The following is a 26,242-nucleotide window of genomic DNA, read 5'->3' as shown; positions in this document are numbered from 1 at the left end:
ATCCAATATGCAGATGACTCCACCCTTATCTGCTCTGCTACCTCCCAGTCTGATCTACAAAGACTGTCCCAAACCACCTTCAATACAGTCAAAAATTGGCTAACGAATCGTCACCTGATCCTAAACCCAAATAAAACTAAATTGCTGCTGTTTTCCCCTAATCAAAGATCCACCGTACCATCCTTCTCCATAAAATCTAAGAATGGTACCATAATCTCCCCAGATACCTACACAAAGCTACTAGGCGTTACCATAGATATCAATTTCAAATTTGACATATATGTTAATCAGACTGTTAAAACCATGAACAAAAAACTCAGCTCACTCTACAAGATTAAACCTTTCCTAACCCCACCCACTAAAATAGCCATTGCACGCTCTCACCTTCTTTCAACTTTTCTCTATGCTTCCCCTTTATTCACAAACGCAGCAAAACAGAACTGAATAAACTATCTAGCTGTTATAATCACATTGCCTGATTCGCCACTGGCATGCCATACAAGACACATAACTGTAAAAACCTGAACCACCCAGGATGGTTAGAACTGCCATGCCTATTTCAGTATAACCAACTATTAGTGGCACATAAAGTACTCAACCAGCCTGACAGTATACCTGCACTTAAAAAACTTATCAAACCTTGCAGTAACCCAAGACCACTTCGCTCCTCTAACAGGCTACTAGTGCAAACTGTCAAAACCAAAAATTCAGCTGGTGACTCTCTGCCAACCATGTCAGCAAAATCTAGAACACACTCCCTGCTGACATCACCCTAGAACCTATGCTTAGTCAATTCAAAAAAGTCTTAAACTTTATTTTAAATCACACTGGCTATGCCCTTGTTCCAAACCAGACTAATCCTATCACCATGTTTGTGTACTAACTCTTTCAGAAATTAATAGAATTGTGTTTTATAAGCCTTAAACCTTGTGTAAAATAAATAATTTGTGTGATTTGTTCATGTAGTACCAGTTGGACCTGTAAACTCCTGTTTACCTAGATTTATGTTATAAAATTGTGTTTACTGTGGAGCTTTAATCCCTGGGCCTCCACTGAAAATGGACATGTATCCAGTTGGACTATCCCAGTCAACAAATGTAAAATAAATAAAATAAAAAATATGCATATATATATATATATATATATATATATATATATATATATATAGACACACACACACACACAGCTAGATAGATAGATATATACAGAGAGAGAGAGAGGAAGAGATGGATATAGATACATATTATAGTTGTCTTGGTTAAACAAACATCAAATTGAGCCACCATTCATCGGCTCCAAACATCGAATGGCTGATTCATCAAAAACAACAATAAAAACAGAAAAATAACTTTTTTGTCTAGAGGAAGGCAATCCTTTCTGCATACTACATATCCCCTGTTACATTAAGTGCACCAACTCCAAGTCAGCACAACAGTGGAGAAAAAGAGAAGTTTCTCTTACCCACTGTCTGATGATCACTAGTCATTAAATCAGTGATCAACAAAATTGAAATTTGATCAAATGAGCAACACATTTCCATTTTGATTAAATAAAACATGACAAACACAACTACTATATGTGTGTGTGTATATATATATATATATATATATATATATATATATATATATATATATATATATATATATGAGTGCTTGGAGTTGTCAAGCGCAAACGCTCACAAGCAAAAGATTTTTATTACTGTAAAAAAGTGAATTCCCATGTAAGCAAATGTTCTGTCACATAGAGTTTCTCCCAGCAGCCTTACCCATGGTGTTGTATATTTTCTGAGTTAGCATATATAAGAAGCAGGGGTATGGGGGGGATAAAGGGGATTGCCCCCTGCAAAAAAAAAAATAGTTTTGAAATTTTTGATATTCGATCTTTGTACAATTTGATGTAAAATAATTGCTTTGTCTGTGTTCACTGTTATGAGTGATACACTCAGACACAAACACATATACACATGCACGCGCACACACACATATATATAATTTGTTTATTTATTGAGATTTGATTACTGGCAAAATCTGACTGGGTAGGAGCCCAATTTCAGTGTGGCCCCTGAAAAAATGCTGCAAAGTATTACAAAGCATTTTAAGAACAATCATTTTACAGTCTTTAAAAATAATACCAAAAAACAAATACAGTAAATATGAAAACATTGGTTAAGAATAGATATAACTTATATAACAATGATATAATTGAGAAATTTTAGCCAGTTTATAGAGAAATTATAGGTAAGTTAGTATAATACAAACAGGAATTGCAATACATAAGAAAAAAAAACGGCTTATGGTATATTTTGAGAGAGAGCCAGGAAAGAAAAATTGATAGAAGTGGGTGAATAAAGGAGAATAAGGATATATAAGGTACAAAAAGGTATTCATCCACATTTAGGGATAACGTTTATCTGGGTGCTGAGGAAGAACATTGTCAGCCTTTGGCTAGGAAGTCTTTCAGAATGGTTTTGAAGGATGGGAGGGAGTGTATTGACCTGAGATAGAGATAAGGAGTTCCAGGCCTTAGCAACTTGGTACACATGCAAACAATATGCAGCAGGCTTTACAGGTAGATTTGTGGACAGACAGGAATTTTTGGTCATTTGATCGTAATGGCCAACTAAGAACATAGTTGTGCAGAATGCTATTTAGTGCTGGACAGGTAGCTGGATTCTACATAATTTTATGGGTGGTAAGAAGCAGTGTTAGCACTGTGGGTTGGAGGGAAGCCATGTTGTGTGGAACATAGGAGTTCTTCCTGCAGGAGATAGTTTAACAACTGTTTTTAAATAATTTTTCAAGTATTTTGGAGAAGGGGATAAGATTGCGATAGATCTAAACTTAGTAATGTCTGTTGAATTTCCTCCTTTGTGCAGAGGGATAATGCATGACGTCTTCCAGTGAGAGGGAATCTGGGATTCCTGGACTGACATATTTATAAGGATTGAGACAAGGTAGGCAATGCTATCAGTTGCCATTTTGAGGTATTTGCTAGGAAGGTCATGAGCTGAAGTACAGCATGGTTTGAGTTTGTTTAAGAGTAGTTTTAAATAGGATGTGAGCACAGGTTTGAAGGTGAAAGTGGATGCATGACATGTGGCTGCTGGGCAGAGTTAGGATTAGATGTTGGGGAATTATTGGTTAGAGTTGCTATACTATCTGTGAAATAAGGTTGAATTGTACTGCAGTTTCAAGGGATGAGTTTATTTGGAGATACTGGTGTGTGTGTGGATATATATATATATATATATATATATATATATATATATATATATATATATATATATATATGGGTCTATGTCAAATTATCAAAACGCTGCATCATCAAAAGACATCGCCAAATCCTGAAAACATTGAACCCCGGAACTGTGAAACTTAACCCCGGGAAGTGAACCACTTGGCCACCAGAACAAAAACTTTTTTGTCTAGAGGAAGGCAAGCCTTTCTGCATACTACATATCCCCTGTTACATTAAGTGCACCAACTCCAAGTCAGCACAACAGTGGAGAAAAAGAGAAGCAAATAAAACCAACCAAAGTTGGTGTCTTTGCCCCTAACACCCCCCCTAACTAAATATTAATTCTCCGAGATCATACTATATTGAGGAAAGGGCAAGGTTCACCATGGTGGTCAAGTGGTTCACCTCCAGTGGTTAGGTTTCGCGGTTCCAGATGTTCAGTGCTTTCAGGAATCAGCAATGTCATCTTAATAATATAGGTTTCGACAATGTGGCATTTCAATAATTTGAAGTAGTCCCATATATATATATATATATACACACACACACACACACATATATATATATATATATATATATATATATATATATATATATATATATACACACACACACACACACACACACACACACACACATATATATATATATATATATATATATACACACACACACACACACACACACACACACACACACACACACACACACACACATATATATATATATATATATATATACACACACACACACACACACACACACACACATATATATATATATATATATATATATATATATACTCACACACACACACACACACACACACACATATATATATATATATATATATATATATATATATATATATATATATATATATATACACACACACACACACACACACACACACACACACACACACACACATATATATATATATATATATATATATATATATATATATATATATATATACATACATATACACACACACACACACACACACACACACACACATATATATATATATATATATATATATATATATATATATATATATATGTGTGTGTGTGTGTATGTGTGTGTGTGTGCGGATTCGTGTCACTACACTGACAGACCATTTCACTGACACCCATTTCACCAAATCACCTAAACTTCATTTCACTGACAGTTCATTTCACCTAAAACTCATTTCACTGACAAGTAGTACTGTAAGGCAATTTAAATGTTTATGTCCTATTCCCCACTGTAGTGCGATCCTGGTTTAGTATATATAGTTGGGGGGGGGGGGCACAGCTGCCCACATTGGGGGAAGCGTAGCCCTCCACTTAATTTGGTGTTCTGTTGTCTGGTTTTGTTTTACACCCTCCAATGTGGGGTCTGTGCCCCCCACACCTCCCCTAACTATATATACTAACACCAAGATCCCACTACTTTGGGGAAAAGGAGATATATCTTTGACCATTTTTTTCCTGGATGAGAAATCTTCTGTGATGAGGTGTGCCAGGATTTCCTGACTACTGTGGCAATGTGATTATCAAAGGAGAGACTACTGTCCACCTGTGTTCCAAGGTCTCTTATCACACTTTTGGTGTTAAATAGACTACCACCTATGTGGTAGTTCATGAGTACAGAGTTTTTACCAAAGGGGATGAAAATGCACTTTTTGGCATTGAGCTTGAGGCCATGACTTTGACACCAGGTATCTGTCTCAGTGAGACCCTTTTATAGGATGTCCACATCGTTAGTGTTTCGATTATGGCTCCTAGTTTGCAGTCATCTGCGAACTTAATTAGCCAAAGACCTTCTGTGTTAGCCTGTACTTCAGAAAAGTAGATGTCAAACAGGAGTGGACCCAGGGCTGAACTCTGTGGTACTCCACTTGTCACTGGTATGAAGTCGGATTTGGAGTCTGCTACTTTCACAGTGTGAGTTCTGTCAGTGAGCCAGTTGGCAACCCAGCTTGTGACATAGGGATTTATACCTAGTTTAGTGAGTTTATCTATAATTCCAGCATGGGGGATGGAGTCAAAAGCCTTGGCGAGATCTACATAGGCTGTGTGAATCACCTTACCCTCATCTACGGCTTTGGTGACTGCTTCAAAGAAGTCTATCAGGTTTAGGAGACATGATCTGCCTTTTACGAACCTGAACTGGGTGGGGTGCAGAGTTTGGAGATTACCAATGTCTTTGTTTATAAGTTTCATGATAATACATTCCATGGCCTTGCAGACCAGGCTCATTAAGCTAATGGGGCTGTAGTTCCCATGGTCCATGGTGGCTCCCCCTTTGTGAAGTGGGATAACCGTCGCTCTACACCATTCAGTGGGCACAAAGCCTGAGGTGAGGCTATGATTGAACATGGTGCTTAGGTGGGGTGCCAGTTCATTCTGTAGTTCATGTAGAATGCAGCCTGGAATGTTGTCAGGTCCCATGGATGCAGCCATGATTACAGGTACTTTGCATTCTTCCGGTATAGAGATGAGCTCTTTAGGGGGTGGGGGTAAAGTTACCACTGAACCTATCTGCCATAATGTTGGCAATATCAGTTGGTTCTGTATATTTAGTGCCATTGTGCTGTAACTCAGAGCAGATCTGAGTGTTGCCATTGAGATTCTTGACATAGCTGTAGAATGCTTTGTGGTTGTCTTTAGAATCAGTGGTGATTTTGTTTTCATAACTAGCTTGTTGGATTTTATGAGGGATCTCAGCTTCTTACTGAGGCTGACCAGGGAGTTCCTCCAATCATGGGATTTTACTCTTTTTTGCAACAGTTTATTTCTTCTGTTGTAGAGTTTGTTTATGGCAGGGGACAACCAGATTGGCTTCCTTTTTTTGGAGGATAACATCTTGGTTCTGTTAGGGATAGCACGATTGATGCACTCATGTAAGTGCTTATAAAGTGCATTTGTGTAGGATTCAGCAGTCGTTCTTCTATTGTCCGTCTGCATGGGTGTTGTGAAGTTTGCCACTTCTGTCTTAAGAAGTGTGAAGTTGGCTTTGAAGAATTTTTTTACTGTGGTTTCCCTAATGGGGGGTGGGGGCGGGATGTGGATATCTAGTGTGATTAGCTTGTGGTCGGATCTGACCAACGAGGAATTGACCTCTGGTGTGGAACACAGGTTAGTCATGTTGGTAATGACCAGGTCTAGGATATTGCTGCCCCAGGTAGGGGTGTGGCTAAGTTGATCCAAGGCATTGGAATTTATGAATTTCAGAAAACATTGGGCAAAAGAGTAGGTACATGAGTAGTTTTCCCAGTTAATGGTGGGTTAGTAGAAATTGCCCATTATTAGGGTGTTGGATTGTGCCCTAATATTTTCCAGTGTATCAAGAAATGAGGAGTGGGAATCCTGGGGCATGGTGGGGGATCTGTAGCAAGTTACAATTTGGATTGCGGTCTTGCCCAGAGTTAGTTGCACTTGAATTATCTCGGATGCATTATGCTGAGCAACTAGCCAGGAGGTGTGGATATCCTTAATGAATATGGATACACCTCTGCCTTTAGTGTTTTGGTCCAGGTTAGGTGGCCGAAAGGTGTGCTATGAATTATAGCCTGGTAATGCAGGGGAGCTCTCTGGAGCCTTGAACCAGGTCTCTGTCACTGCACAGATGTCAATGTTCTCCATTTTAGGCAGTGCCTCGAGTGAATGCATTTTGAGGTTTAGACTTCTAGCATTGAGTAGCATTACCCTCAGATTTTGCTTGATTGTACCTGTTACGGTGGTGAATTTGTCATTTGAACCTTGCCTAAAAAAGCCACTATAGGGGTGGCAAAAGCCTTAGCCAGTATCCGGAATCCCAAGGGCGACAGGTGCAGGCCATCTCTGGCAAAGTATCGTGGTCTGTCGATCATGTCATCCCAGGCAGACAGATACTGGATCCCCTTAGAATGACACCAGTCAGTGAAATAGTCTTTCAATGAAGTGATACGAATATATATATATATATATATATATATATATATATATATATATATATATATATATATATATATATATATACACACACACACACACACACACATATATATATATATATATATATATATATATACATGTATGGGTTGGGTGTGTGTGTGGAGAGAGAGATACATATATGTATATGCTATAAGCCTCCCTAACACACCAAGATCCATGTTCTAACACTAAGCCTCATCCTCAGCTAAGGAAGAGTGAAACACACACACTGCATACACTAAGAAAAACAAGGAAACTTCCAAAACAGCTACCAAATCTAAATCAAGCCTAAAGAAACTAAGCACAATCTTACTTCAGTAAAGTTGCCTAAAACTAATGAAAAAATATATAAAAAATGAACTGCAACCACCATATCGGGCAATGACAGTGCTGGCAAACTAGGCCTATTTCCAAATAACTTAGCCAAATATCATATTAGTTTAAAAAACATCACCATGCTATAAAACCATCATAACGTCATGTAACTTTTACTTCAGTACTAAAATAACATGATAAACTTCTTTTTTATTTATCTATTTATTTCAGTTTTTTAACTGGTAAATCCAATAGTTACAAGCCTATCTTCAGGGGACCTGGAAAGTGCTGTCTGGTTGTGTGACTTGCTCAGAGATACACTGTAGAGAAATGAAAGCTGTGGAAATCATTCTTGGTACTACAGATGAAGTTTGTTGCTATCTCATAGTCTTGTCTAAACTGTAAGACTTTTACATGACACCTTTAAAATGTGTTCTTAAGGTATGGTATGCTTATTTAAATTTCTCTCTCCAGACTCTCTTTTTTAATATACCATAACCCTGTTTCTCTTCATATTGAAATTCCTGATTGTGTTATACTAATTTACCTTTAATTTCTCCATAAACTGGCTAAAAGAGTCATATAGCTTGTATCTTTTCTTAACCAATATGTTCACATTATGTCTAATGTGGCATAATTGCTGAAGCTGTTAATGTTTTTTAATTTTTTTTCATGATTATTAAATTATTGTTCTAAAAATATTTTTGTAGTACTTTGGAACTTTTCTCCCTGGGCAACCGCTGAAAATGAGCACCTACCCATTTGGACTATCCTGGTAATCAAATTTCAGTAAATAAATGTGTAATGTCCTTTTCAATCCAGAAATCCTGCAAGTAAATGTCCCAGCCCACTGAAGTGAATATGGAGGGATAATTGCATGTTTAGAGGGGCATAAATGAACGTTGGTGTGTATGTGTGTGTGTGTGTGTGTGTGTGTGTGTGTGTGTGTGTGTGTCTAGGTGGTTGCACTAGTAGTGTTAGGTAAGAAACTGAGAGCCTGGATGGTTGTGTGTGTGTGTGTGTGTGTGTATGTCTGTGTGTGTGAACATACATGTGAGTGCTTCTGTAAAAGCGATCAACTGTGGAGGGCTTGTCTTTTGTTTGGTATATGTGTGTAGGGGGCAACGTCTGTGACTGAGAGTGTGTGTGTGTGTGTGTGTGTGTGTGTGTGTGTGTGTGTGAACACAATACATAGGCCACCAGTGAAAACATTAACACTGAAAGGGTCCAACAGCACAAAAGTTAGAAAAGTGCAATCAGAGATATGCTGAGTCGATAATGACGTCTTTCTCACTCCAGCCATAGCTGTCTCTGAATCACATTTTCCTTATTGTCACATAAATTGATGCAACTGTGATAGGCAATTTATCAGAGCAGTAGGGATGTTTCTGAATACTAAGATATGTATCTCCATGTGCACACAGCAGCAGGGACTGCAGATGTAAACCACCAACACAAACAAAAACTGAAAAAAAAAAAAAAGAAAGATATGTTGGACAAAACACACACACACAACATACAATAATATAAACAGTTTACAATAGGAATACTATGAAAAATGTCACATAACATAGCAACAGTGAAGTTGTTATAGTATCATAACTAATACTGCAGTATGAAGTGTAGTGTACAACATGTGTAGGATATAAGTAAGGAGTATAACATCTTTGGAACCTGTGAATGAAATACTAACAGCTGTGCATACTAAAGGTGCCTATGCTTGCCCATATATACAATGAAAACACAATGCCATGAAGTGCATCATTAACAGGTTACACAGCATGTACTTACAGTAGAACCTCCATAGTTGACCACCACCTCCCTACATTGACCACCTCCTTAAGTTGACCTAATTTTCATAGACCGGGCATGCACCACATGTACTCAATGGAAGACTGACCTCTTTATATTGACCACCTCTGTAAGCTATTTCTTGACTACTTGGACTGTGATGCACAATATTAATTTACCCTCTATAACTTGACCAGTTGAGTCCACTCTACATGAAGGGGTAGAAGGTGTGGGCTTTGACCCTTAATTGTATTATTTTTTCTTTAGTATAAGTTCTTTTTTCATGTTTTATTATTGACACATGTTGGATTAGGCCTAACGTCCTATTGTTTATCACACGTTGCTGAAGATTTTTTCAATGTGAAGGACTGGTCTGAATTGTAGGTACATCCTACAATTACTGAAAACTTTTACAGTTAAACAAGACTTGATGGCCCAAAGGAAAGAACTCAAAGAGCTGACATTGAAGGAAAAGGTTGACCTTCTACATTTTCTGGAAAGCAGCCGCCAAAGAAAGACGGTGGAACAATTTGGTGTTATCAAGACCACACTTAGCAACATCCAAAAATGTAAACATGAGTACTTGGAGAGATATGGTAAGGAAAGTGGAGACCTACAGCGGAAAAGGAGGAAAACTTCCCTCGATGAAGTCAGTAAAGTCACAATAAGCTGGTTCAAACAAATGAGGGCAGTTAACGCCCGGATCTCTGGTCCAATGATCCAAGAAGTTGATAAAAAATTTGCACAGGAATTCCTAGTGGCAGATTTCCAAGCATCAAGTGGTTGACTCAAGAAATTTAAACTGTGACACAAGATCTCCCAGAAAACCTTGTGTGGCAAATCCAATGAATTTCCAGTAGAAGTTGTAGATGAGTTCATCAAAGAGTTCCCAGACTTCTCCAGATGCTTCAAAGATGATGACATCTTTAATTTTGGTGAGTGCGGACTCTTTTTCAAGGTGATGCCTGACAGGAGCCTCATCATGAAGGGTGACAAATGTAAGAGCGTAAAACTTTCCAAAGAATGTTTCACAGTTCTGCTCTGCTCTAGCTCAGCCGGAGAGAAACCTAAGTCTTTGATGACTGGTATATCAGCAAAGCCATGCGCATTTAAGAACCTGAAGGCTGAAGACCTCCCTGTCACTTGGAGATCAAACAAATGTATTGACTGGTGTCCTATTTGAAGAGTGGGTAAGGGGTATTGACCGAGAAATGAAGAAGAAGAAATGGAGTATTCTATTGACAGTAGACAACTGTCTGGCCACCCACAAGTGAAACATCTCACAAATGTGACACTGAAATTTCTGCCTCCAAACATGACCTGAAAAATCCAACTTCTTGACCAAGGCATCATCAAAACATTTAAAATGGACTACCAAGCCTAGCTCTTGCAGGGGGTCATTACTAAAACACAAACCTGTGTTCCACCTGTGGAAGCAACTTCATCTGTTGCATCAGTTAATGCTCTGGATGCTGTCCTCTGGATCAGTTCTGCTTGCAATAAAGTTCAACCAGAAATGATACAGAAGTGTTTCAAGAAAGTTGGATTTGTCACAACCCAAGAGCACAATGTTTTAGCCCCATCAGACATTCCATCTCCCATGGCAGAATTTGAAGGAGCAGATTTTGAAGGTGTTGTTGCAATGGATGATGAGGTGGCAACCTATAATGAACTTGATCCAGAAGCAATTTTTGAAACGATATTGACTTAAGTACAGACGAGTGCATGAAGCAGCTGATGAAGTGGAAGAAGCAAGTGAGGATGACACAGAAATTGCAGAGACTACAAAAGAAGAAGGTGTCAGGCATCTGATAATGCAGTTGGAGTTATTTGCTGTGGAAAAATGCCCATGTATGCTGAGTGATGTAGCAAGTTCTGAGAGTTCTTTCTCCACTTACCTTTGTAATAAGAATAAGAAACTGACCAAGATTAACTCTTTTTTCAGAAAGAATGATTAAACCATGAGAAAACAGTAAATGTATTTATTTTGTATGATACTGTATGTATGATTTTACTGTGCTTTGATTATGCATAATTTTGTATGATATTCTCTAATAAAAGCTGTAAAAGAAAGTAAAGTGCATGTACGTATCAGTACAGTAGGCCTAGTTCCTTATGTTGACCACCTCCGTATCTTGACCAGTTTGTTACAGTCCCTCGGGTGGTCAATTTACAGAGGTTCTATTGTAGCTATAGTTTCCTTCTTGTCCAATAACCACCTATGATAGAGGTTTGTGAGAGGGTATGTGCTCCAGCTCCCAGTTTTGCATTCATTTTTGTGTGTGTGTGTGTGTGTGTGTGTGTGTGTGTGTGTGTGTGTGTGTGTGTGTGTGTGTGTGTGTGTGTGTGTGTGTACGCTATATCTGTCCAACATCTATTTCTTTTTTTTTTTCAGTTTTTGTTTGTGTTGGTCATTCACATCTGCAGTCCCTGCTGTTATGTGCACATGCAGATACATATCCTACATTTCAGAAAGTTCCCTACTGGTCTGATAAATTGCCTACCACAGTTAATCACCAGGCAGGAATGAGGCCTATGTGTTAACTATATACAAGGACCATGTAAAAGTAATTGCTTGGGCCATGCCTGAACACAGCACACCTAGTACAGACTGACCAGCTCCCAAAGAGGAGGCATCTACCAATCAGAAGGCACTGTCAGCATGACATAAAGGCAACATGTGCCATCATAGTCTTTCCCAGGAGATGAAGGTAGGTTGGTCATAGAGAGTTACCTCTATATGAATCGAAATGTAACAGTGCAAAAACATGATGGTGCTATATACACATATTGAGATGGAGATGTTTGAGCAAAGCTGTAACAATGAAGGCACTTAGTAGAGATGAGTTTGAATACAGCAGCAGTCACAAGAATGTCCTAGAACCCAGTGAAGCTGTCTGGCAGACAGCAAGGGCCACCACCGGCATCTTTGACAAAGTGACGCAGGACTCTATAAAATGTGTACCAAACTGGGAGATGGAGGACCTACAGTCCCACAATCCTCTATCACAGGTGGTTATAGAATAAGAAGGAAATTGTGGACAAGAAAACAATTGGAGTCCTTGTAGAGAATGCGGGACTTTGAGACAGAGTGCAACCAAATGCACAAATAGACTGTCACACTCCAAGTACCTAACAACACAGACTACAATAGTACAATGCTCCTATTTACATCCAGTGGCAATATGCAGGATGTGCATATTTCAGTGATAATAAACATTGATGGCACTTTTACGATGCCTAACTGCAAATGCAGGCTACATATGAGCAGCATCACAGAGAACTGAAAGCCACTGCCCCTATTTGTGACACTCCCATTATGTATGTCTGAGAGTTATGATACATTGATCTGCTGCTGGAAGTGGATGAAACTGAGGAAGTGAACTATTTGCCAGGTTCATTATCACAGAATTTAAGAAAGTCACAATTAACAGGATCAAGAAGTGCCTGTTTACTATGAGGCACAGTCAGTGCTACTTGTACCTCTCCTACAGCATCTGTTGGCAGATCTGAAAACAAGGACTGGGCTTCCTCTGTAGCTCCAATCAGCTGCTTCATTAGAAATGCCACAAATTATTTCCTTCAGCTTCCTCCCACTTGGAGATGTCCTTGTCACCACTAAGGAATTATGGAAAACCTTCTCAAAGGTGGCCTAATGGTTAAGGTGTTTGCCTTACAAACACAAGGTACAGGGTTTGAGTCTCACAGGGGATAAATGGCTAGGCTTAAAATGGCTCGCAGGGGCAGTTAGCCTAGTACTAATCTATGAACCTATGAACCTATGAACCAAAGCAAGGTTATTATCTAGTGTAACAATTTGATGAGAACTACATGAACAGGAAGCCAATGATGGAAGATTTACAATAGAACATGTGCTGTAACTTCCCACCCACCTATGGCCTAGTGTTTGGGAATTCACATACTCTCATCTCTGCAGGGTTGCCATGGTCACACAATACAAAGGAGTGTTGCTATATGGTGTATGTTGTCAGGAATCAGTTGTTCATACGTCATCTCCTGAGATCACTTTCTGCTGGATGAAAAAGAGGGTCCATGATCTTCAGCTTTCCCTTTGTTATGGTAAGACAACATCCTCAAGACATCACAAGTATGAAAGGTGAGAGGAAAGACTCTGGATGAGGTCATGAAACATTGGAGCTAACGCTATCATATATTTCCTGATTGCAGTCACTCAGCATGTGGACACATGAGCTACAAATCTTTAACGACATGCTCTGTATGTGAATCCATTTGGGAGTAGTGGCTCATAGGTCACTTACTTTACATGTCTCATATCACTAAATGCTAAGTTATGTGGTCATTCTTTTAAAGTGTGTCCCTAGCACCCATAGTATTACATTAAGAACTCTCACACCTTTGGCTTGCAATGTGTTATTCTGCTCAGCATGTTGCAATACTGCATTTTTTTAATTCTAGGCTTTCGTATCAATATGGACACAGTTTCAGGTTCCACATTATCATGTGTCAAAATTCTAACAGGAAGCTGTCTAGCTTGTGAGATTTGTGAAATATTTCATACTGTATGACTGCAAAACTTGATTTCTTGACTCATCTTTGCCAATCAACATGTAAAACACAACAATACAAGCACACAGCAGTTCAAATTGGCTGAATACAGTTAATGCTTGGGGTACTTCCCTTCCACCAAAGAGAAGGCAATGAAGCTGCTGGTTCCAGTTTCTCCCATCTAGTTCTGTAGTCTTTTGAAACATTTTAAGACTTTAAAGTTTTAATAAAGCCCTCCACCAGCCCATCAGTTTGAGGGTGGTATACATATGTCCTAATTTGTTTCACTTTAAAAATTTCACAATGTTTATGCACTATTTACGACATAAATGGAGTACCTCGGTCAGTAAGAATCTCTCAAGGGAATTCCTACCCTAAGAAAACAGTACTAGGTGTTCTGCTATATACATAACATTAACTCTTCAGAAGGGTAATGCCTCAGAAAATTTTGTTGAAAAAATCAGTGATTATCAAAATATACTGATGCCCCTTACTTTTTTCTATTTGAGTTATTTAAATCATGTAACTTTCAGCATGTGACATGTCATGTGATTTTTTATGTATTTAAGATAACTGTATTATTTAGAGTTCATTCTGCTGAAGTCCTCTTCTGCATGCTGGATTGAAAGCACTAAATTCTATAACAATAAACATATTTTCCACCTGTCCTTGTCACTGGTATTTTTTTTTTTTTGATATTTGGATTTGGTTTGTTTTCACCAGTGTCACTCTGAAGTTTCGTTTTGTTTTGGATTTGATGCTTTTGGTTCATAGGACATGGTATACAAAGGAGGTGGTGAATCTGCTCATCCAATGAATTCAACATTACATTCTACACCTGCTGATTTTAATCAGAAGCGTATGTGAGGGCTAGTGGGGTTATAGTTTTCATTGATTATATTAATGCAGACAATTCAGAACAATGTCTCCCAACTACTTTTACCCCACTGCAGTTTACTAAAGTCGACAACCCGGGGGGGGGGGGGTTCATGTGAGAAACTTAACTGTAGCTCCTAGAGGATAAACAGGGATAACATGAATGCAATGGCAGTCTGCAGACAAAAGTAACTTTTGCTTTAGTTTGGGTTAATTTTTAAATAAACCAGGCAATCCTTTGCTCACAACACAGTTGGTGTAACTAGGAATTCTGTTAGTCATAATCATATGGTAAATACAGGCAACATGCCAAAGACCTAGTCAAACAGTTTGTGAAGAAGCTTAAACAATAGCTATCACTCATTTATGACAACATTTAACATTGTGTTGCACTTAATATTTTCTCAAAGGTCTTAGAATATTCAAGTTTCCTAATGAAATTACAGCTGAGGGTGCATTTTATCTAGAACTGAAAGAGTTTTTAAATGATATGGGAATCAAACTTTTGAAAAAGATAATAAATAATTGCATGTAACAATATGATATCACAGCTGAACAATGAACATACAGATTTAGACAGTCAAATAAAACAATACCAATCACTTTTAATAATTTTTTCACTGGATATGAAGCAGTTTTAATGACATTGGCAGAGTTACAAAAAAACATTAGTGCCAGAAAGCAAAAAAAAAGAGTAAGACTGTAACATGTATTCTGCTGGTACTGCCTACCACCAACCACATCATCATCATCATCAGGGCACTGACCAATCACCATTTAGGGTGGCACCAATACATTTCAGGAAGTAGAGCAGGCTCTCTCTCTCTTCCATGTCTTCCTCTACTTTTTTAGAGAAGGGGCATCCAGCTTAACCCATCAAATATCTAGCACTGACAAATGACCTTGAACACATTCCAGTAGTTGAGTCATTTTAGCAGAATAAAACAACTGGGTGGGTCCTACCACCACAAAGGCAAACTGTGACAGGAATGACATGAGGGAGAGGAAGGGCAAAAGGAAGGAGCAGAGCTTGGGGGGAGAGCAGCTTAAACTTACTAACAAAGTTTGTTCTCTCCTAGAACTGAATTTATCAATTTGTTTTGCTTTTATACTCAGCAGGACAGTGAACATTCCAAAGATTTTAACTGACCCAAGACTATACACAAGAAAGCTGAATATTGAATATATTTTAAATGATGCAGGCATTATTGTATAAATCCTCCACTTTAAATCCTTCAGTCACTTCCACCATACAGACTTTTCAAAGTATTCATGAACAAGGTATTTTTGTCTTTCATTACAATCAGTCAATCACAAGTTTTACAACTTGATGGTTGACAAATAACAAGCTTTGAGACAACTCAGCAATATGGAACAGTTGAAGGTCATGGGACTAGACAAGGGTGCTGGGAAGAGTTATTATACTTTAGAATAATTACATTGCTTTGATGGAAAATATTTTAAGAAATGTAATTAAGAGAATGTGGAAAATACCGTTAATGATTTATTGTTAAATGGTTATATTGATTTTAAGACATTTGAATTTTTGTCTGTCTTCAACTGAGACAGGTAAATTGATATTCCAAAGATAAAAATGACAAGACACCTTCCTTCAGGCTCATTGTTTCTGCCCTCTTCTTTTATTGAAGGAATTTTATTATATTTAGACATATTTTAAATATTTTTGGTACAGAACTTATTTTTTATCTCAAAGATTCATCTCATTTTTTTAGACAAAATGAGAGAATGTATTTGGCCAAGTAAACCATTTATTATTTTGCATTTGACATCACCTCACTGTTCACTAACATTTCTCAGACACATGGTATCAGTTATCTCAGAAATTTCTTGGCTACAAACACAATGTTCTCTGCTACTAAAATGAACACACTTATGAAATAATTCTAGATAACATTTTTTTTATTTTTTATTCAGTGTTATCATCAACAGATGTGGGGTACAGCTATGTAGGCAACAGTATCACCATGCTATGCCAATTTGGTTCGTAGATGATGGGAGTCTATCTCTATATGAGAATGTTATCTGTATAAATGATTCATTGATGACATGTTTTTCTTATGAAAGGTATCCCAGGAAGCAGCCATTCAGATCTTAACACACTGACTAACTGCTTAAAGTTTATTATAAGTAACACAGGTACAAAAGTCAACCTTTTGGATGTAACTTTGACATCTGATTTTGACAAAACTTGTTTTTGAGAGTAATATCTCCTGAAAGGATACTTTTGTTAACAGTTATAGCCATTTCATATGTTCTCACCCATATGTTATAAAACATGATATACCAAGAGGTCAGATGACAAATGTTTCTAGGCTGATCCCTAGAGATGTAGAACTTATATTGAAATGACAGTCAACTATCCCATGATTAGACACACCACATTAGATAAATGGAAAATTCTATTGGGCAATCAGAAGCTGATCAATATTATAGGAAACCAAACAACATTTGTTTACAGGAAGTGTGGTAATTTAAAACCACTCTTATAAATGGGCAGTACTTTGGTAAAAACACCATCTATACATAAACTTACAGGCACATATCCATGGAGGAGATGCATGGTTTGTAGAGTTCATTCTGATGAAGTCCTGTTCTACATGTTAGACAAAAAAAAAACAAAATTCTGTGAGAATAACCATACTTTTCCACTATCAATGTCACTGATTTTGTTTATGTTTTGGATTTGGTTTGCTTCCACCAGTGTCCCTCGAAAGTTCCTTTTTGTTTTGGATTTAGAATGCTATTAATATACCTGTCTAAGTAAGGTTATATAATGGACTGGACAGTGTTTCATTGCTACAATGAAGAAGCTATTTTCAATTGCGGAATTATTTTATTCTCTTTTGCTTGAGATGGACAAATAAAAATGTCATCATCCTTGATTGCTAGTGATTTAGAATGGAAAAGTCAGTACAGGTGATCAAAACTGAGTTGATTGCATGTACAGATTATTTTTCAGTGCAAGATCTTGTAATGCAAATCAAGGAATTTACCCTTTCTCCAATGTAGTGCAATCGCAAGCTTGGTATATAAAATTAGCGGGTATGAGGGAAATAGATTTTTGCGTTTTTTGAATGTTTGTGATTGGAGAATATGCCATTACCTCAGTCTTTGCATGATCTTGGAATCAGTATATATAATTAGTGGGGTGCAAGAGGACTTGCCTCCTTGCAAAAATTATGTTTTTTTTTGTTTGTTTGTTTTTTTAGTTTTAAGTTTTACATGCACCAAAGCTGTTTTAAAGCACATATGGGCCAGCTTGTTGACGTCAGCATTCTTGAGATTTTCACATCAAGGTTTTGCCAGTCAAAGTTTTGTGAATTCTGTCTTTCCCATTATGTCTATATATATATATATATATATATATATATATATATATATATATATATATATATATATATATATATATATACATATGTGTGTGTATGTATGGTCTGTATTTCTATAAAGAAATGGACTCAGAAAAGCAACGATAATTATGCAGTCTAACTGATTAATTGGAGTATATAAGCTATGTTCAGCAAATTCAAGAAATACATAAAATAAGTCTTTTCTTAGAAAAGTCTACATAGCTAAAACAAAACTATTGTATTCATGTAACACTGCTTGTTGGGTTGGGCTCTGAGCAGATATCAGTGCACACCTAGTCTTGTATTACACTCATCTATTACAATTATGTCTAAATACACTCTGTCTTTGCACCAGAATCTGTTTACAACACTCCTCAGCCTGTGAGCACATACACAGAGCAAGCTGAGAGCATGTGTTTTGGAATCTGGTCCCTGTAGTAAGCCTGTTTACAGATAGGCCTTACACTGAAGTACGTTACTAACACTGACAGCAAGTCTTTCAGAATCAGGGCAGACTTGCGTTGAGAGCAACTCTTTTGAAATCTGGCCTAATAATATCTCCTCTTTACATAAAAATGATTCTTAATAGTAAGTATGTGATATTATACATATATGAATTCATAAGAAGGATGAAAAATAATACCATATACAGTTGCACCTCTCATGTTTTCATTTTTTTTTACATTTTTACTCAAGCAGGCATTTTCTGCCCCCCCCCCCTCGTTCTATCTGTAGATAGACGGATATTGCATTCCTTACCATTATGTATCCTAAGCACACCTATGTTCTCAGGTAGTTGATATTCACTGTGAGAAAAAAGTCAGGGAAGTTATGCAGTTCTAATAAATGCATCTGAAGGAAAGAAATAGTGCTAGTTTTCTGGAAGAGAATGTGCTACAAGGAGTCACAATAAAGTAAAAAGGGCATAAGTAACTTTTAGAGCAACCAGGAAATATCGACATCATGGTACTTCAGTTAACAGTGAACTCTGCATTTGTTTCATCTACTCTGTATGTTTTTTGTATGGGGTGGTGCCCCACTTTAACACCCCCAAAATTTAATTGCCCTGGACAAATTCCCCCTAGAATTATAAACACCATCTCTGGTCACCCCTGAAATGAGGGTGTTAGCCTAGCAGGAATAACCTGGCCAAAAAAAAATGATAAATAAAATGTCAAAAAATGCATGTTTTTGAATGACAACATTTAAACACTGAAGTAAACCATTAAAAATAAATGGACGATTTGCATTTTTATTGCTGGACACTTTAGTTTTGACATATATCTGTCATTTGTGAACAAAAGGGGGATTATTGGACCAACAGCCACCTTTTCAATCTATACTAACAAGTTCCTTTTTTATTACATAACTGATTGTGGCTTGTTCTTCAAATGATTTTGGCTTAAATTTTTGAACAGGACTGTAGAAGATGGACGGGTATAACCGAGAGCCGTAATTAATAGGTAAAGTTAGAACAGATGAAAAGCTAAGTCTGGTATAGAAATGATTTATGCCATTAAAAGAGTCAGACAAGACAAGACACAATGTATGCAGTGATACAGTAAGAATCAAAAACAATAACAACACTCCTAATGTGCATTTTGTGAAACTATGACTAATTCTTATTTAGAAAAAATGCTCAGTTGTTCTGCAAAGCAGCCTGCCTGAAATATTAGGTTTTCATTCAATCCCTTATTGCTTGGTGAATTAATAAACATCTCACTTGTCACAAATTGGAGTTATAATAAACTTGCATCAATCAATGGCATATTTATTATTACCTGTGCATATATGGGTGCTTATGGATGCTATTGTTAGGGCTGGATAGTCTGTGTGATGTTTATTTATGGTACGCAATAGCACAAGATATATGCTGGAAACAGCTTTCAGTGATTCAGCTCTTAAAATGTTAATTTGGTTATTCTTGTTTGTTTTTCAGTTATATGATCGATCCAAATGGTTCAGTAAATATCATTTCAAGAGGGCATTCAAGTAATGCAAACAACAATGTTGACGATTTTAACAAATCTGGCATCAGTAAAGATTCTCTTTTTGTGATCAATTCACATGTGAACCATGATGACAAAGCATTTGATAATATAGCATTAGAGGATGATGTCAGTTCTCCTGAAAGTCATGTGATCAACTGCAAGCAGCATACCTTTCCAGTCCAAAAAGAACCATATACAAGTGAATACAATGGAAAAGGTAACACTATCATCAGTAGTGTGTGTATATCTACATCTGATGACACACTGCACAGTATTTCAAGTCTTGAGAAGGATAAATCAGAAGCCGATCTGAGTGATGCAGCCATTCAGCTTACCGATTCTGTGGACAGTGTTGTCAGTGATACTCAGATGGAAGTGGTATCGCAGCAGCAAGACATGGGCTATGATAGTGAAACTGATGATGCTAGTCTCAATGAAAAAGCTTCTCATGGTCAAGATACTGTCCAGAAATTGAATGATGTTGTTGCAAACCACCTGAGCTGTGAAGAGCGTATGAAATCTCCTCCATACAGTACTTCATTTCCCCAAAATCAGCCACAGTATGTTCATCTCAGTTTAACAGACTTAGGGAATGCAAATCTGCTTTCCCAAACTGATACTTATGGCAGTATGCATCAGACAAAAACACACAGCTCCTTTGGTGAAATAAATTCAGGTATAGCAGAAGGCAATGCAACACAAGAGGAATCCAACTGTAGGCTAGCATTAGCTCATGATGGACAAATAAATACAAACATTGTCTCTTCACAGATTAGACATGGGACTGCTGGGGAACCCACTGCCATTAGTGAAGAAGACCCGGATGTGCTAGAAGCACTTGCTGCCCTGGAAGCTGCAACAGCTGATGAAGATGATGACTGAAAGCAGGTGTAAAATACACCTGGACTTAGATTTTCTGAAGATAATATGTTGTAATAATAATATCTTATCCTCAATTAGAATTTAAATTACATAACGTAGGCCCATATGAGACATGATTGTTTCTTGAGGCATTAAAGTACATATACACTGCTGTGATGCGGTGCTGTGATGTTGTCAGAAGAATTTCAACTGAACTGATTGCTTCATAAAAAGGCAAACAGGCAATGCATTTCATACAACACATACACTACACCACTGTAACTGAAATACTTTGATTCCTTAAAAATATATGTTTAATCTTTCTAGTACTAATATATGAGCTGCAAGTTAGTGATCTTCAGAGCAAGCTATGTCTTTCTTGGGCACAGTTACTTCCAGAAGATAGGGTGATTTCATGCAATTTATTTGGTTTTAACTATGTGCACATACTTTTGAGCATGCAGGTACTAACGCAAGCATTCACAGTTCTTCTATACATTGTAGAACGATTCCGGAGTGCAAGACTTACTTTTCAGTCTAACAGATAAGCTGCATTGTTTGCAATATATGTAAATTGAACTGACAAGCAAATTATTAAGACAAAAATGTTGTCTTGAATGCCTTGAACTGCACATTGAATCTATTTTTTTCCAAGTGCATAAATCATACTACAGAAGCAATATAATTATAAATTGTAACTATTGGGGTTTTTAATGCTCACTTTGGAGCTTTTCTCACAAGGCCTCTACTATAAAGGGGCTGAAGTTTCCCAGTAAACAAATACACATAAAAGAAATAATACATAAATTGGCTAAAATAATCCACGTGTTGTACATCCATAAATGCAGAATTAAAATCTGGAAACACTGTACTGAGAAATGTTTGATTAAAATAATAGATACATAACTGTATGATTTTTGATGTAAATATGATTTTTTGTGCTAAAAAGTATAACATACCAGCAGATATATACATTCAATTTCAATAAAGATATCAGGTGGCCAGCAAATTAATACGGCTTCTTAATCCTCATTAAATGTATATTAAAAGACAGGTTTCTCTCTACTGTCTCCTACCTACAGCAGACGGCCTTGTTTAAACCCTTTTGTATCAGGAAGCGGGGTCATAGCCAGCTCACAGGACTGTCCATTTAATGTTGCTGAAAGAGGCCCACATCAGTAAAGGAGAAGCAGCCTGGTCAGGCAATGCATTTAGTATAAGGCAGGTCAGAGCACCAGACTGCAAAGTTGGAATAACAGATTTCATTCTTAACAACCTCTTACTTAATATGCAATTATTAAAATTGCAATTAGTCACTTCACATGTACACACCATGCTTAATATCTACCACTGTCAACAGCATAAAGTCTATCGGTCATGTTCTGAAGCAATTGTAAATTTAAAAAAGCTTCTAGAGTTGCATATAACCTTCTCATCATATACAATACAATACCAAAGTAAATGTTTTTTATGTAAGAAGTGTTATTTTTGCATTTTATTTTGTTGTTAAGGACATCACCCTGATTTTTTTCCGAGGTGACAATCCCTGCCATGACATCATTAAAGACTAAACCCACAATGTCTGATTACTTTAAATTAATGTATGGGATACTGTGTTTACATCCTAAATGCATCAGTAGTAGTTTCTTACTTACAAAAAGATAAGCTGATGCCTAGTTGTTTGCAGGTAGAACTCCTTGTTTGTAAATCATTGTCCAGTACCTGCTATGACATCATGTTGTCACTGTGGTTATAGAGAAAAGGTAAGTAAACAGCAAAACTAAAAAAATCAGACAGCCCATTATGATCATTTTTTTTTTTTTTTTTGCAAAATCATTTACAACTTCAACATGATGAGCATAGCATATAATTAATTTAACAGTAAAAGGAACATTTTTCCAAAAGTGACCAATGTACTTTTAACACCCAACTATTTATTCTATCTCTGTTCCATATATTTTAAATTGTATTAAGATACATATAAATTCAAATACTATGCATTACAGTCTGAACAAAGTTTACATGAAGCAGAGGAGAAAAGTAAAAAAAAAACGCTTAACTGCTTACAAATCATATACATATCAAAGCTAGTGTGCATTTAACTGTCAGTCATTGTATGAGATTGTTTACTTTTGCTGTAAGCTCCACATCTTTCCTCTCATCCTAAATATTGAAAAAGTCTGCAATTGTCTTTTTAAACATATATATTTTTAGACATATTCAACTAAAAAGTTTGGGACTGATAACAAGTACATATGTTTCAAAAAATGTTGATAGGTAATCAGAATAAACTTTTGGAATAGGCTGTAGGCTGAAAAACTGCTGGAATTTAACAAATGTGTAGGACAAGCACGTGGTAGTTTTTAAGTGGGGTGGCAGAAAGAAGCTGTTGGTTATGCAAGATCTGTAGCTTATGACAAAGGTAGGAAAACTGCAGACTAGGTGAGCTAAACTGTTCTAGCTGTTATCAAAATATGTGTTTGTATCATACAGGCATGCAAATCTTTACATTTCAGATAATGACAGGACACATGGATATTCATCTTTTTTGTTCTCTAAATTACTATTTAAACAGCTAAGTGTAAAGAACTGAATTATTTGTAAGTGTATCACATTTTATAGAAACAGTGGCTGCTGTTACAACTGTTCAGTTTTAAGTCTTTTTGAAGCAGAGAAAATTGATTACTGTAATGTGCATTTCAAAATTCTTTATGAAAAATAGAAAGAACAGCCATTATACTAGAGTAATAAAGGAAAAGCGGTACGTTTACTAGAGTCTTGTTTCAATAAACACAGTATACTACAAAGTTATATAGCTCTGAGTTGGCACACTTTATGGTTTACTAGCCTCTACAGACTGTTTTATAACAAAAAAAAGTCATGCTTGCAGTGTCTGTTAGATTACAGCAGAGAAGGACAAAATGAAAGAGACACAAACTGAATTCACATTTCATACAATGAGGCTGAATAGCCATTGACATATAATGCTGCACAATGAAGAAGAAAATGGCTGACAGATCGCGAGCTCTCCTTTCCTGTACCATGTCAGCAGTAGGTGTATTCAGCTTTGAACACATTCTACCTGACCAGTTGGAATGTTATTTCTCATGGCATTATATACAATGAAGTCTTTCTGAATATTGCCTGTTTTCACATCCTCACTAGGAGGCAGATGGACAATGCTGTCTCTGTGAAGATCGCTTCATCAAAAATAATTAGTCAAATCAGGCAAAATAATTCTCTAATGAGAAAAAAGCCGTTCACTTCCTGATTGCTGCAGACTGGGGTTTCCTTGATTGATTTGTTTATTTGCCTGTATGGTTGGTTACTTTGCAGTTAATCAGGTAGAACTATCCACATCAGCTGTGACATGGGTGCAAGATAACCAAAAAACACTAAGAAAGATATAAAGCTATAAACATTCCTGTTAATAAACAATAGGAGATACTCTGAAACAAATTAGAGTCAATTATTTCCACACTGTAATTAGTTATTTTCAAAGAGAAAATGCATAATTAGGCAGGCATACACCTCTAAACAGCTTCAGCATTACTCTGGGTGTTAAATGTCTTTGTGCAATTCCAAACCTGTGTTTAAGAATAATTTATATTTAAAAATTAGTATTAAATACCCATTGTGTTTCACCTTAACCTCCAAATTACATCTAATGTTTCTGACAGAGTCAGAAGACATAGTTCAACCGTGAGCTCAAGTCCAGAGTCTTAAGTCTCTAATGGACACAGGCAACCTGTGAATGTTTCATCTCCCAGGTCCCTGCTTGTAAATGTTTTATCTCCCAAGCCCCTGCTTACACTTATCAAGGGTACCAGAACTTGTCAGAGATGTGGGCTGCATGGTTAGGCTTAAAAAGGCTACTAATCATCTATGAGCCTATATAGCCAGGATAACTAATCAACACTGTACCTTTTAACTCCTGACCTCGGGGGAACAGGTGAGTCTAACTAAGCCAGACAACAGGTGAGCAGCAAGTGTTTTTTGTGTGACCTTGAGGCAGTTATTTTTCTTCGGTGTAACATAGCGGTGATGTGTGTTACAGGAGAGCTGTGGATATATAATCTTTGGAGGCAGATTTCCTTAATAGCAGAAGCCCTAGCTTCTGGAATGAGAAGCCTCAAGACTCCACTGGCATTCTTTTTAAATTGCACTAAACTTTTCTTAATTATGTAGTCCATGCGATAGAAAAAGAAAAGAAGTGGTGTCCAACAAGATGCTGGGGTAGTTAAAAATGGTTAATTTACATAATCAAAATATTATATGGGTTGCTGATCATGAACACAGGTAGCTTTAAAAAGACATTGAGAACTGTCAGATACTACAGAATGAGTTTTAAATAAGTTAAAATATGAAGACAATCTCAGATAGCAGTCTACTTTGCACGAGTTCTGCTGAGTATCACATGCTCGCTATCATGCTTTTCACTAGTCTGTCACTATTAGACTATTACAGGACACATCAAGAAGCATAATAATACAAACCTGTTTTTTTTTTTTTATCTAGGAGGTGCAGGGTTCTGCCTCCACATCCTAATTTCTAAATACACTACCTCCAAGGTTGCATCAGTTTGCTTAATGCAGCTTCCAATAAGAAAACATTTTTAAAATAGTTATTTTTTTTCTTTACATTAATGGTCAAATTCAAGTGGGACAAAAAAGTTTGTATTCTGGGCACCAGTAAACCAGTCACTGGTAACTGAGAGTAGACAGCCAATTTCAAACAACAGGACAAACAGGTTTTAGTACAATCTGTACAGAATGGAGCTGACTGTGATCTTCAGAAATTATCATAGCACTGGCATACATAGCAGTGTGCTCATTTAGATTCATAGGCAAATTATTTATAAAAAGTGAAAAGAAAAAGAGGTCAGTATTAGTCCTTGTGAAACTCATGATTGTGACATACTAGTATATGAGTATTAGTCCTTGTGAAACTCATGATTGTGACATACTAGTATATGAGTATTAGTCCTTGTGAAACTCATGATTGTGACATACTAGTATATGAGTATTAGTCCTTGTGAAACTCATGATTGTGACATACTAGTATATGAGTATTAGTCCTTGTGAAACTCATGATTGTGACATACTAGTATATGAGTATTAGTCCTTGTGAAACTCATGATTGTGACATACTAGTATATGAGTATTAGTCCTTGTGAAACTCATGATTGTGACATACTAGTATATGAGTATTGGTCCTTGTGAAACTCATGATTGTGACATACTAGTATATGAGTATTAATCCTTGTGAAACTCATGATTGTGACATACTAGTATATGAGTATTAGTCCTTG

General features: G+C 36.9%; 1 protein-coding gene across 4 annotated transcripts in view; it reads left to right on the top strand.

The window, feature by feature from the left end:
- The window catches only part of LOC122794035, a 1,121,292-nt gene extending 1,099,348 nt beyond the window's left edge, over positions 1 to 21,944 (top strand). For all 4 annotated transcript variants that reach the window (XM_044062148.1, XM_044062146.1, XM_044062149.1 and 1 more), the window contains one exon: positions 20,019 to 21,944. In XM_044062148.1, coding sequence (XP_043918083.1) covers positions 20,019 to 20,952 — 934 coding nt within the window. In that variant the 3' untranslated portion in view covers positions 20,953 to 21,944. The remainder of the gene's footprint in view (positions 1 to 20,018) is intronic.
- The last annotated feature ends 4,298 nt before the right edge of the window (positions 21,945 to 26,242 follow it).

Source organism: Protopterus annectens, chromosome 2.part1, assembly GCF_019279795.1.
Source record: "Protopterus annectens isolate FY-2018-M chromosome 2.part1, PAN1.0, whole genome shotgun sequence".
Classification (NCBI taxonomy): domain Eukaryota; kingdom Metazoa; phylum Chordata; order Ceratodontiformes; family Protopteridae; genus Protopterus; species Protopterus annectens.
The sequence above is the reverse complement of the archived record's forward strand: the minus strand, read 5'-3'. Positions and strand labels throughout refer to the sequence as shown.